Genomic DNA, 14,506 nt, shown 5'->3' with positions numbered 1-14,506 from the left:
TGCATCTTCTAGAAAAGTATTCTAGGGTGGGTTGTTTTGTTTGGTTTCTTGACTTTCATTTTCTTCAGAGGACTCTATTCAAGTGGTAAGATAAATTTTAAAGAAAATAAATGCAATGATTTCTTAACTAATGTTCAAAACCAACTTGTTTGACTCATTTCAACATGACTAGTCCTTGAGAAAGTGTCATGAGAACTTGGTATAGTGGAAGACAAACTGAACTAGGAATCACAGGCTCATGAATTTAGGGGATCTTAAAAGTCTCACATCCAAGCCCCTTCATTTTACAAATGAGGAAACTGAAGTTAAATGATATCTGAAGCAGGATTCAAATCTGAATCTTGTTGACTCAAAGAACAATGCTCTGTTCATTACACCATAAGAAAGATTGGGTTCCAGAACCTACTGTATAATTTTAGTCAAGTCACTGAACTCCTCTAGGGTTTCCTCATTTGAGGGGGTTGGTCTAGATGAAATTTAAGGTCTAAAAGTTTTAAGTTCTTATTTATATAGTTCTCTCATGTGTTTCTGTACACCACACTATAGGACCCTTATCCTCTCTTCTCTCCCCACATTTCTCCTGATGCTACAAACAATAAGGAAGTATGGTGTGCCAGTCTCGAAGTCAGAAAGACCTTGATTCAAATCATGCTTCTGTCACACTGATTATGGAAAATTTACTTATCAGTGCTCTAGATTAATCTCAAAGGCTGTTTTGCTATAAAATTAATGAATTACTGACCATGGACAAATCACTTAATTTCCCTGGGCCTCAGCTTCTTCTCTTGCAAAAAAGGGAGAGTTGGACTGAATGATCTCTGACTCTTGCATTTTAAATCTGTGATATGAATAGCAATGAGTATTATATTTATAAGGATTATCACTGAGGCAAGAGAGCTGTTCTTTTTAAAAAGTACTTTCTTAAACCTAATCCATTTGCTTAAAAGTGTATACCACAGGGGTTTGAAAAGTTTCTCTTTTCTTTAAATATAGGTCAGCAGGACTAACCCCTGTAAACATTTAGTTCTCAGCAACTGTTTTCCTATGTGTTACAAAGAAGCAGTTAGCAGAATTAAGGAATTGATATTACTATTGGCCCTGTCCTTGCTGAGAAAATCAACATTCAATGAGAAGTTGTTATGTTTCAAGGGAGGGGCTGAAACCTACCCAGGAAAACTGAGAAACTGAGATTTCTTTTTTGATTTACCAATTTGTTAAATTAAATTAGATTAAAAATTAAATTAAATTTGTTATTCTAGAGCAGGGGTTCTTAACCTTGTTTATATCATGGACCCCTTAGGCAGTCTGATAGAAGCCTAAAGACCCCTTCTCAAAACGATGTTATTGAATGCATTAAATAAAATGTTTAGGACTACAAAGGAAGTCAATTATTTTGAAATAGTTATACAAATATAATTTTTCAGAAGTTCATGGACACCAGATAAAGAACACTTCTCCAGTCCTCTAGACATTTAAGGAGTTTAAAAAATTGTTCAACTACACACAAGAGGCAGATAGTTTAAAGATAGCTTACTTTTTGAGTTCCATGATTTTTTTTTCAGACTTGTCCACCTTTTTGTTCTCAGGAAGCAGCTTTTTTTTTTCCTCTGCTGCTTCTTTAAGTAGAGTATTTCTCTGAATTTTGCACCACTTTGGAAATTCAGTAAAAGGATAAGAAATTGAGAGTTTTAAGAGACATGAAGGCGCTTAGTGCCACAAAGTCTGGAAAGAGCCTTCTATAAATAATCTCTTTAAATAATAATATCTGAATCACTAGCAAAGCCTTAGCATCAGAAAACATGACTCTCTGAATATTCACATTAGATTTAAATCATTTAGGCAGAGAGATAGATGCCCTTATTTTCTTTGGAAACCAACAGCTTCAAGGACATCACAAAAAATATGAGGATGGAGGACATTTGCCCCTCACCAAGTTCAGACTGACTTAAGTGGGATGATCCATTCAAAATTGTCCTGTCTTTTCTTTAGCACACAGGGGCAGATACTTGCAAAATCTTTTGCCAGCTGCTGAGAATGTTTGGCACGTGTCAATACTCTTGGTGCTGTACTCTGGACCAGAGTATTAATTTCAAGACTGGGGCAATGCAAACAAGTTGTGTTTATAATTTATTAACTAGCATATCTGTAGACTAGACTTATTGTTACTATCCTGTGAGCCATTGAAAGTGACAGTTGAATAAGACTTTTAGAAGTGGTGGCAAAAGATTTTTTATGACAAAAACATGATGAGCTGAAAACTCAGTAAATTTACAAAAGGGGCCTATTAAGTGAGCAAGTCTTAATGTGGAAAAGTCATATAAGCTCAGCTGGGGGAGATGCCATGAAACAAAGGGCCTGTACTACAGATTTCTAAATCCCTACTGGCTGGGGATGTGTTTTAGCTCTCCTAAGAGGCCTAGGTCGATGCCTCATCTGTATTAGGTACCCAATTCATTATCTCAGTTTATTATTCTTTTGACACTGAGGGCAGGAAGATTGAATCCAAAAAGTGTGAGTTTGTCTCCCCCCCCCCCATACAAGTATGTGATTTGATTCTTTTGTTCTTCAGGTTCAAATTGGATATGCTGTTTGATAGATGGATTATTAATTTACCAACAATGAAATCTTGAAATTTCAGATCAACCCAGCTATCATCTTTAGTGGTCCTTAGAAGAAGTGTAAATTGTCTATGAAAGAAGTTTGGGGGTATAATTAAAAACCTGATGGATGACAAGGTGGCCTGTATCTCATTTTGGAGTAGGGATTCAAATCCCAGATCAGTGATTTGTGTTTCAAAGGAAGCTGGGATCTTGGAGACTTCTGGTCTGACTCCTTTTGATAGAAAAGATAACTGAGGCCTACAGAAATGAAATAATTTCTCTAAGGTTACTCAGATAGTAAATAGTAGAGTTAGGATTCAAATCCAGGTCCCCTGACTCCAAAACAATTTTGAGAAATTTTCTTCAAGAAATATAAAGAAGTATAAGGGAAGAATGGTCGTATTCATTTTACTTTTGTGTCTATACAAATGAAGTCATTTAAAGGAAGAAAATCATTGTTTTTCAAAGATAGTGGTGGAGGGGTGGCTAGGTGGTGCAGTGGGTAGAACACCAGCCCTGGAGTCAGAAGTACCTGAGTTCAAATCCGACCTCAGACACTTAATGATTACCTAGCTGTGTCACCTTGGGCAACCATTGCCTTGCAAAAACCTAAAAAAAATGATAGTGGTGGGAAGGAGAGACAAAAACTTAGAAAACTGAAGCAGAAATTGTGTCCTGGTTATTGTGGCCTTGTTTCCAGTGTCTAGTACATTGCCATACATATAGTAGGTACTCAAGAATGCTCATTGAATTTAATAGTGGACATCCAACAAATTTACTAAAGACTCTATGGGTTAAGAATCTAGGTCAGCAGATTGTGACCTTCTGAACTGGAATTTTAATGGATTCCTAGAGTTTAAGTCTTTAAACTTTGAGCACATTGATTTTCATGCTTCCTATTAGTTAGTAAACATTAAGGACCTACTATGTATCAGTCACCATAGTAAGCATTAGGGCTACAAAAAAACTAAGGAGTTCACAGTCTAGGGGAGGAGTCAACATTTAAACAACTATGTGCTGTGTGCTGTTGTTGAGCTATTTCAATTGTGAGCCCATTTGGATTTTTTGTTTGGTGATTGTGTACATTTTTTGTTGTTTGTTTTTGGCAAAGATATTAGAGTGATTTGCCATTTCCTTCTCCAGCTCATTTTACAGATGAAATAAGATGGAGGCAAACAGGGGTAAATGATTTGTCCGGGGTCACATAACTAATAAATATCTGAGGCTGCATTTGAATTCAGGTTCTATTGACTCCAGGTCTGGCACTTTATCCACTGTACCATTGATGCCCCAAACAACTACGTACAAACAAGTTATATGCAAGATAGGTTGGAAATAATTAATGGAGGGAAAAACATGGGATCAGGGGAGACTTGCTACAGAGGGGAGGATTTTAGCTAGGGCATGAGGGAAGCCAGGGATCTTCACTGATAAATCTTTGGAGTACTATTGGTATAGATCCTGGATTTCAATCAATCAATCAATCAGCAACATTTTTAAAATGACTGTGATGATCCAAGCACTATGCTTGGGGTTGGGTGTATAGGCTCAGTCCCCCTCTCCTCAAGAAGCTTACAATTTATCAGGGGAAATAACATGATTATATAATTATATACAGAAAAATGGAAATTAAAATGTGGTTTGGTGATTTTACATGTATAATGTATATTTAATTACTTTCTGTCATGGGAAAGGAGGGTGGTAGAAAAATGTGGAACCCAAAAGTTTGCAAAAGAATGAATGCTGAAAACTTTTTTCATGTAATTGGAAAAAATAAACAATTTTTTTTTTAAAAAGAATGATTTTTTTTAAAAAAGGAATTGTTGGGTGCAGAGGGAAACATGAAAGGTGGCATTTGAATTAAATGTTGAAGGGAATAAGAGATCTAAGAGATAAAAAAAATAAGAACAAAGTGAGTTCTAGGTATGGAGAATAGGCAGTACAAAAACACAGAGGTGGCAGATGGATTGCAGGGTAGGAGCAATAGTAAGATCAGTTTGACCAGACTGGTAGTGAGTTGGAAAGAGGTTAGAAGGCTCATAATATGTGAAGAAGTTTCAAAGCCAAAAAGAATTTAGATTTTTACTCTAGGGATTATAGGGAAGCAGCCAGTGGCATTTATTGATTAGGGGATAACTTAAGGAAAATCACTTTTAGCATTTGCGTGGAGGATGTTCTGAGATCTGAGACAGGGAGACCAAGTTGGTCACTGAATTTGCTCAGACAAGAAGTAAGAAGGGCTCAAATGAAGGTGAAGTTGAGATAAAAAGAATATCTCCAAAATTATAAAATCTTTCATATTATATTTCTTGGAAAGCCAGTATGTTAGCAGAAAGTCTTAGAAAAAGAATCAGAAGACTGAATTTTATTTACAGTTCTCCTATTTAACACTGAGTCAAGCAACCCAGTGTTCCCATCTATAAAACAAGAACAATAATAGTTGATAAGGGCAGCTAGCTAGTATAATGGATAGAGTGTTGGACCTAGAGTCAAGAAGACCATCTTTTTGAGTTTAAAAATGACCTCAGATACTTACTAGCTGAAATAGGTAGTTTGTCAAAGTGGGAAGAATACTTGATCTGGGTTTGAATCTTTCTTTTCTTATCAGTAAAATGAAGACCATAATAACCATGAAATTAATTTCAAAGGTTATGATGATTAAATGAGGCTAAATATATATATATATGTACATATATATATATATATATCAAGCTTTTGTTGTAATACATCAGTGACTATTTGCATAAATTCTAAAGACCTACTGGTCTCATCCATGAGATAATATTAAAACTCCTACTTGAAAACCATAGATAGATGATTAATAAATGAATCCGTCTAATATCTAAATATTGCAATCTGGATGACCTGGTAGTAGAATTTAAAAATTAATTTATGTCTATTAGTTGAAGTTTATAAGGTGTAGCTTTATTGTGTCTTTTCTGCAATTGATGGAAGATATGATGCATATGAAATCTTTCCAAGATGTCATTTCATTTAATGACTTATTGTGGAGATAGCAGTCTCCAAAATGCTGAATTAAACAAACAAACAAACAAACTTGACATAGACTTACTCTGGCTGCTGGTAGGGGAAAATGGTATTCTTGAAGTGTCTAGCTTTTACAAAAGATAAAAAAGTGTCCAAAAAGATGATTAGAGACTAGATTCAGATAAGTTAATAGCTGGGTTGTGTATATGTTATTTTGCTAAATGTAAGGTTGTGAGAAGCAAGAAGAAAGGAGAATTCTTCTCTTGTTGCAAGAAGGTATGCAACAATCATTACAATTCCTTATTCTTATGTTTGGAGTGGATGTTGACAGATTATCTACACCTTTCTCTTGTTTTTTCTCCCCAGATCATACTAAAACCAGCCCAAAATATGATAATCTGTCCTGTTTTAAAAACTCTCCAGTAAAGGAGACCATACAACTTCAGTCTCTAACCCATTTCAATCCTAACTTCTTACTGTCAGGAAATACTTGGGCTGAATACCAAGAAGAATGGGAGGAACAGGTTGGGAGCACTATCCCAAACACTGGAAAGAGGATTGAACAAAACTGGAAAGAAAGAACATTCCTGCACTAGGTTGGGCTGGATGGCATGCTGGGTGTTTTTAAGCTTAAATGCTGCCTCCCTGATCTGCCGTCACTCAGATCTGGAATTTTGCTTTTTACAAAGATGACTTTATTAAGTAAGGGCAAAAAGGAATATTGTTTACATCATCCCTTTCCTCTTGCTTTGGGTTCTCTTATAACCTCATTTCTATGACTCAGATGGATGACATTCAATTCCTATAAGCAGTAAATGGTTTGAATAAGATTAATTTAAATTTTTTAATTATACTGTATACAGGAACAACTTCACCTAGTGGATAGAGACCTACCTTGGATGTTAGGAAGACTTGGGTCCTACTTCTGAGATTTTCTGAATGTGTGATGCTAGGCAAGTTCATTAACTTCTCAGTAGCAACCTTCTAAGACATAACCTTAGGAAATAATTAAAGAGAAAAGAATGAACTGAATTGTTGAGGACATTTCCTCACCTAGAATTTCCCCACCTGGAATTTCCATGAATCAATGAAATATTTACTATTCCTTGACCCACAATTTATCTTCAGTAAAACAAGACAATGGTAATAGAAACTATTTTAAATTTCTTTTTTTTCCATTGGTGTAGAACAGAGGTATTAAACATGAGGTCAGAATACTCCCAAGTGCTACATGAATCATATTAAAATGCAATTAGAAAATATTTAGCAAGATTAATAAAAATATAGTAGAGTATAGGTAATGTTAATATGTGGTTTTCTAAGTCAATATTTGACTATAGGAAATTTTATGTGTATTTAATGATTCCTTTGAGTTTTATACCCCTGGCATAGGGTACTCTCAATGCAGAAATTTCCTTTACTAATGCTGATTGGTGATTGTTTTGCATCTTATGATCCAAGAGAATAACTTGGGATACTGAAAGGTCAAGATACAAGCACTGTATGTAATGAGGATTCTAATTCAGGTCCTTCTGATTTTGAAACCAGTTCTTTATGTAGTATCCCATGCTGCCTTTCATTTTTAGGAATAAAGTTCTATTTAGCTATTTAGTGAATACCTTCCACACAACCACCTTTCCTATCAATAGAATGAGGACAAAAATAAGTCTTACAAGTTTTATCCAGCTGTTGCTTTTTTAAACAAATTGTGACTCCATGAAAAACATGGTGTTGTAGAAATTGGAAAAGGTCTTCTTATTATTTTCAAAAACCTATGTGGGAATGAGGATTTGCAGCATCTATTTTCAAAAATACTAGAAATAACTTTCCTCTTGGTTTTCAATTTAAAGATACATAAGATCATTGAAATTTGAATGAGTATTTAATGCAAAGACACTTGCAGGGTCCTCATGATCAATCCCATTGCTCCAACGTTCATTTCTGATCTATTTTCTTAATAGTATTTTGCCATATCATTATAAGGCAATGTTGGGGTTAAATGACAGAATTGAAATAATTCCATCAAATAGAAATTATGAGATATCATTTAATTCCTAAGCATTTATTGCATTTCTTGTTAATTTAAAGAACTCAAGTTGTATATGAGTCAAAAAAAGAATTGTATTTAAGGTTAGAAGATCCAAGTTGAAGTTAGAGAATTGGATTGACATGATAGGTTCCAGTCTGAGAGAGAGAGAGAGAGAGAGAGAGAACACCAGGTTAGAAGTAGGACAGCCCAGGGATTATTGAAAATGCCATCTCATTCCTGTAAGTGGGGAATGGAGCAAAAACTGATCATTGAGAAATGGGACAGGTTATGGAGGGAGCTCTTTTCTGCTATTATTTCTTTTATTCTTGAATGGGTAACAGTTCAAACTACTAAAGGTTGGTAGACGTAGCATGAAGATGGTAGGAAGATTTGGAAAGAAGACTGCAAAGATGCTAGGTAGTTGTAATCATCTCTCCCCTACCCTACTCTTCACCTTGGTCAGTACAGTGCTAGCAAATTACAGATCAAGTTTCACTATAGCTTCATATAGGGGCGTTAGCAGCTTTGAACCTTGCTAAGCCTTATACTAATTTAATGATGTTTTTTAAAATTTTTATGAGTTGTTAAAATTTAGAATTTTTTTGAAGTAAAGTTGCACTGGTAATACAAGTTGGGGGAGAGGAAAATAGTTAAGGAAATAATGACCAATTATTTGAAAGCTTAAAAGTTGCTCCAAAGACTATAGTAAAGGAATGGTTAATGTGGGCTTTTGTTTTGCTTGACTATGCATATTTATTACAAAGATTTTTTTTTAGCTGAAGGGAGTAGAATTGGGAAGGAGAAAATAAATAATTATTAATTAAAATAATTAAAATGAAAGAAAAAATAGAATGAGGGCAATGGGGATTATTTTAGGATTTTTTTTTGAGGGGAGTAGATCAATATCTGTTATCGTGGTTACTTTGACATTGGGAGCTCCCATTGAGAAAATTTCCTTTCTTAGTTCTGATCAGCAACTGGTCTGCAGTTCAGAATCTGAGAAATTTGTGAGAGGCATTGCCAGATTTAAGTGATATCAAGAACAATGGAAAAAAAAATCAAAAAAGATTCAGATGTGCCAATAAAGCTAAGTCCCTGAATAGTGTGAACAATGAACCCCCTGATGAGAATTTGTGCTATTCAAAGTTATAATTATATAAAATATGATCATTGATTCCAACTCAATGGAAATATGCAGTGACATTTGAATAATGTGATCACTTCAGGGAATTCATTAGTTACACTACTCAGCACCTATCTGTAGAATGGTTTTAAGAATGGAAAGGAAGAGAAATGTAAGAAGAGGGCAAAGTAGCTTCAGCTAAATTACATGAGTTTAGATCCTGTGTGTGATTAGTTATTGAGTATATGAATTTGTATCTAAGTGTTTTTTAGGTATCTGCTTTACTGGCTATGGTAATAAGCAGAATTTGTTGAAGTGATTTAAGAATGACATTACCTGATATGTGCTATGAGAAATTATTATCCTACTGAAGAAAAAATATAGTTCTTAAAAAAATAATGTTTCATGTCTTGCTTTGATCCATTGAGTTGTCTTTATTTTCAATTTATTTTCTTTTTTCTCAGGGCTTGTTACAATTTAGCATGTTCTGTCAATATTGATGGCTCAAAGTATAAATAACTGTAGGTCATATAAATCTTGCCACTAGAGACCTGAAACTTTCCTGCTGAAATAGTTAAGTTTACAAGCATTTTAACAACAGGTATATATCTTTTTGCACCTTATCATCTAGTGAATCTCTTTGTTTAATCTAATGAAACTGCCTGCGTTTATTAGCAAGAAATAGAGAGTATGCCTCCAGGTCTAGGAGCTTAGGGCATGTAGACAAATTGTTTGATTGAATCTAGAAATATCATCTAGGCCAGAGATGGACAACTTTTCTTTTTACTTGGAAAAATTGAGTCTTTTGATTCACAAAAATGTCAATTATGGCATTCATGATTTCTCAGCTTGGCATTTTGTTTTGCCAATGTCAGTCACTTCAAAAAAGAAAAAGATTTCTTTTCTTTGTCCAGCATCTCTAAGACTTGTTTGTTGCCAAATTAAATCCAGTTACTCAATCTTTAATTACAGCACATCATGATGAACAACCTTTTACTGTGACTTTGGCTCCTGCTTCTGCTCTAGATAGAGATATAGAATATTTGACATATTAGACTTTGAAGGAACCTCAGAGGGCTTCTAGTCCAACCCTCTCATTCCAGATGTTTCCTGTTTTCTCTATTCCAGATCTGCCCTCCCTCACCTCTTCCGGTGCCCCATTAAGAGTTTTCCATTGAAATCACAGGTCCTTAATTGTCTTGAATTAGAATTCCTCCTTTTGATTTGTTTTGTATATTTTAATGCATGTTTGTTTTGCTGTACATCATATATGACTATGGTATTATTTATGATAACTTGTATACCTTGGTGGAATTGAAAAGGTGCTGGTGGCTTATATTCATTATCTTTTCTGGATATGATTTTGATAAATATTAACAAAACTACGGAGTTTTTAGGGTTTCTCTGACAACAGAAAGGAATGAAATAAATTGATCCAGGTGGGCATTGAACTATTTAGGCCAATATTATAAGCATGGGGTATTAAGTAGCTATTGCTCATTGTGAATTAGCATTTGCTAGTCAGTGATGACATGATAACAACCACCCTTATCTCTTATTGCAGTCCTTTCAGATGCTCCCAGGACCAATACTTCTAATTCCTGCAAGGGCAGATGCTTTGAACTCCAAGAGCGTGAAGACATGGACTGTCAGTGTGACAACCTGTGTAAGAGTTATGGTAGCTGCTGCCATGATTTTGATGAACACTGTTTAAAGACAGGTATAGTAGCCATTGTTTTCTCTTTCTGATGCTTTCATAATAATGAATGTGTTAAAACATGTTATTGCTTTCCCTTCAACCCTCTTGTTGTAAAATTCATGGGAGCCTGAGTGAGTCCATGTACTATTGTCCTTTGAATGATGCTGTGATGGTGATTATTATCTATCTGTGTGTTCCAATTTGGCTAAAAAACTTTAGTCTGGTCAATAATTTGTTCTTCCATATTGTGCAAATGTTGGTGCCTTGACTGGGTTTTGAGGCTACTGGAGACCTGCCTTTTAGATTCAATCTCCTTTAATGCCTTTGCTTAAAGAGAGGAAAACCAGTTTCTGACTACTGACATTTATATTTCTTAATCTCCAATCTCAGTATACATCTATATCACATTAGGTGTAAGCTTGTTGAGGGTAGATAACTTTTTGTTTCTGTCTTTGTATCCTCAGTACCTAATAAGTATTTATTGACTGACTTATTCCAGCTTATCATGTACATGGAAATGATATGTTTATCCTATTGTTATCTAGTATGCATGGAGTTGACAGCTTAGATTCCTGCTATTCATGGGCAGCCTAATCTATGCTGTTATGGATGTATTTGATCATGGAGGTTGTTTCTCTAGGAGAGAAAGCAAAGAAGACTTTGATATTCTTCAGTCCTATCATGTTCCAGATTATCATTACAAAACAATTCTCTGATCTTTTTTTTCCTTTTTTCTTTTTTTTTTGGTTTTTTTTTGCAAGGCAATGGGGTTCAGTGGCTTGCCCAAGGCCAGCTAGGTAATTAATAAGTATCTGAGGCTGGACTTGAACTCAGGTACTCCTGACTCCTGCTCTATCCACTGCATCACCTAACTGCCCTTCTTTTTACTTGTTTTGTTTTTAAAAACCTGTCACTTCTTGGAGTTAAAATGGCAGAGTAAGCAGTAAAAATTTGTAATTCTCCCATATTTGCTTCCAAACAGCCATAATAAATCCTGGAACAGCAGAACAAGCAAAAAAAGGGATGAAACAATCTTTTAGCCCCAGAAACTTGGAAGATAAGCAAGAAAAGCTTGTTTCACTCAGGTAAAGAGGAACACAGTTCAGGACACAAAATGTCCTAGCAAGTCAGCAGCAAGTCCCACCTCAGCAAAATAGCAGGAGTTCATAAGCCCCAAAGTAGTGGAGCAGGCAAAAACCAACACCAGGATCCCCCCATGTGCCTCAGCATGAACACAGGAATGGCAGACTCCAGGTTGGAGAACTGCCACATCTTTCAGCAGAGCCCCAGGTAAATAGCCTCCAGTGGCCAGATCTCAATGTGCTTCAGCAATAACCTTGATAAAATGCAGAAAATCCCAATTGGCCTCAGCATACACCAGATACCAGCACTAGGATCCCAACTCAGGAGCAGGTAAGTGGCCAGACCCCTTAGCCTTAGCAGTAATACGCCCTTTATTCCAATCCCTTAGCATAGCACCAGACACAAAGAGAACCCTGTGGACCTCAGAGAAACATCAGTGCTGCAGCCACTGGCATAAGAAGCTCAATATAGATAATGCGTCTTCCACCCTGGGAGTAGAACCCAAATTTAAAAGAAACAAAAAAGGCCAAAAAAGGATGAGTAAATGATAACAGCAACAAAAAGAACCTGACCATAGAAAGTTATGGTGAAGCAGCTAAGTGGTACAGTGGATAGTGCACTGGTCCTGGAGTTAGGAGGACCTGAGTTTAAATCCGGTATCAGACACTTAATACTTACTTAGCTCTGTGACCTTAGGCAAGTCACTTGACCCCATTATCTTGCCAAAAAAATATAAAACTGAAAAGAAAGTTATTATGGTGACAGGGAAGATTAAGACTCAAACTCAGAAGGGGACAACAATGTCAAAACTACTATTGCCAAAGCACCAATAAAAAAACAGAAAGAACTCATGGAAGTGCTCAAAAAGGAGTTTAAAAATCATTTATGAGAGGTAAAGGAAAAATTGGGGAAAAAATGAGAGTGATGCAAGATAATTATGGAAAAAAGAGTCAACAACTTGGAAAAAGAAAACAACTGCTTAAAAAAGTAGAATTGGTCAAATGGAAAAGTAGATAAAAAAAATCTACTGAAGAAAATAACTCCTTAAAAAGTACAATTGATCAAATGGAAAAGGAAGTACAAAAGTTAGCTGAGGAAAACAACTTGTTAAAAATTAGAATTGGACAAGTGGAAGCTAATGTGCCTATAAGACATTGTCAATCAATTTTCAAAGAATGAAAAATTAGAAGAAAATGTAAACTATCTCATTGGAAAAACATCTGACTTGGAAAATAGATCCAGGAGAGAAAAAATGTCAGAGAAAATATTGGACTACCTGAAAATCACAAATATTTGCTTTGGACCTGGACAGCATCTTTTGAGAAATTATCGAGGAAGACTGCTATGATATCCTGGAACCAGAGGATAAGATAGGCATTGGAAAAAAATCTACTGATCACCTCAGTAAAGAGATATCCAAATAAAAACTTGAAAGAACATTATATCAAAGTATAGAACTAGTAAGCCAAGAAAAAAATACTGCAAGTGACCAGAAAAAAAAACAACAATTCACATACTGGGAAGACACAATCAGGATTAAACAGGTCTTAAAACTGCAACATTAAAGAATCAAAGATATTCCAGAAGGCCAGGGAACTAGAATTACAATCAAGAATTACCAACCTTTCATAAGGAGAGAACAAGAATTGAACAAAAAATTTAATCTCCAAGAAGGGAGAAGGGAAAAGAGGGAAAAGGGAGCATAAAAATTTATATAATTAAACTATACATATCCTTACATGGTAAGGTGGGATTTTTAATTCTTAAAAATTCTACAATAATAGTATAGCTAGACAGAATATAAATAAATAGAATTAATGACTAGAAGTTGAATTTGAAGGAATGATATAAAATAAGGGATTAGAAAAAGAAATGCACTGGATCAGAAGGAAGGGAGAGGTAGAACAGGGTGAATTATTTCACACAAAGAAGCATGAAAAACCTTTTATGATAGAGGGAAAGATGAGAGAGTGGTCATTGGTTATCACTTGAATGTTACTCTTATCGGTACTGATATATAGAAGGAATAATAAGCACAATCAGTTGAATATAAAAATCTATCTTACTGGACAGGAAAGTAGTTGAGAAGAAGCCTAATAAAGGAGGGGGGGATAAATGACAGAAGAGAGAGCAGACTGGGGTAGTTGGTAGACAGAAGCAAAACACTGTCAAGGAGAGAAAGACAGGAAGAAAAAATAGGATGGAGGGAAATACACAGTAATCATCACTGTGAATGTGAATAGGATGAACTCTCCCATAAAACAGGTGGATAGTAGGGTGGATCAAAAACCAGAATCCTATAATATGCAGGAAATATACTTGAAGCAGAAAGACATATAGGATAAAGATAAGGATCCAGAGCAAAATCTACTATGCTTCAGTTGAAGTTAAGAAAAATCCTGATCTCACACAAAGCAAAAGCAAAAGTAGGCATAATTAAAAGACATAAGAAAGGAAACTATCTTGCTAAAAGTTACCATAGACAATGAAGTAATGACAATACTAAACATGTATTCATAAAGTGTTATAGCATCTAAACTCTTAAAGAAGTTAAGTTAGTTACAGGTTCCTGAACAAACAAGAGACAGAATACATTATGAATGTAAAGTAGATAATTTTGATTATATCAAATTAAAAATCTTTTGCACATACAAAACCAATGCAAACTAGATTAGAAGGAATGCAGAAAGATGAGAAGCAATCTTTATAGCATGTGTCTCCAATATAGGCCTCCTTTCTCAAATACATAGAAAACTAGGTCAAATATATAAGAATACAAACAAGTCTCCAATTGATAAATGGTCAAAACATGTGAATAGGTAGTTTTCAGAAGAAGAAAGAAAACGTGTCTATAGGCATATGAAGAAGTGCTCTAAATCACTTTTGATTAGACAAATGCAAATTAAAACAACTCTGAGGTACCCCTCACATTTACTAGATTGACTTATGTAACAACAGAGGAAAATGATAAATGTTGGAGAGAA

General features: G+C 35.1%; 1 protein-coding gene across 5 annotated transcripts in view; it reads left to right on the top strand.

Moving 5' to 3' along the window:
• ENPP2 (ectonucleotide pyrophosphatase/phosphodiesterase 2) overlaps nucleotides 1-14,506 on the top strand; it is a 174,669-nt gene that overhangs the window by 54,693 nt on the left and 105,470 nt on the right. For all 5 annotated transcript variants that reach the window (XM_074201459.1, XM_074201461.1, XM_074201458.1 and 2 more), the window contains one exon: nucleotides 10,305-10,460. In XM_074201459.1, the coding sequence (XP_074057560.1) occupies nucleotides 10,305-10,460 (156 nt within the window). The remainder of the gene's footprint in view (nucleotides 1-10,304; nucleotides 10,461-14,506) is intronic.

The sequence above is a fragment of the Macrotis lagotis genome, chromosome X, assembly GCF_037893015.1.
Source record: "Macrotis lagotis isolate mMagLag1 chromosome X, bilby.v1.9.chrom.fasta, whole genome shotgun sequence".
In the NCBI taxonomy this organism is placed as follows: domain Eukaryota; kingdom Metazoa; phylum Chordata; class Mammalia; order Peramelemorphia; family Peramelidae; genus Macrotis; species Macrotis lagotis.
Note: the sequence above shows the minus strand (reverse complement) of the source record. Positions and strands in the feature narration are given on the sequence as shown.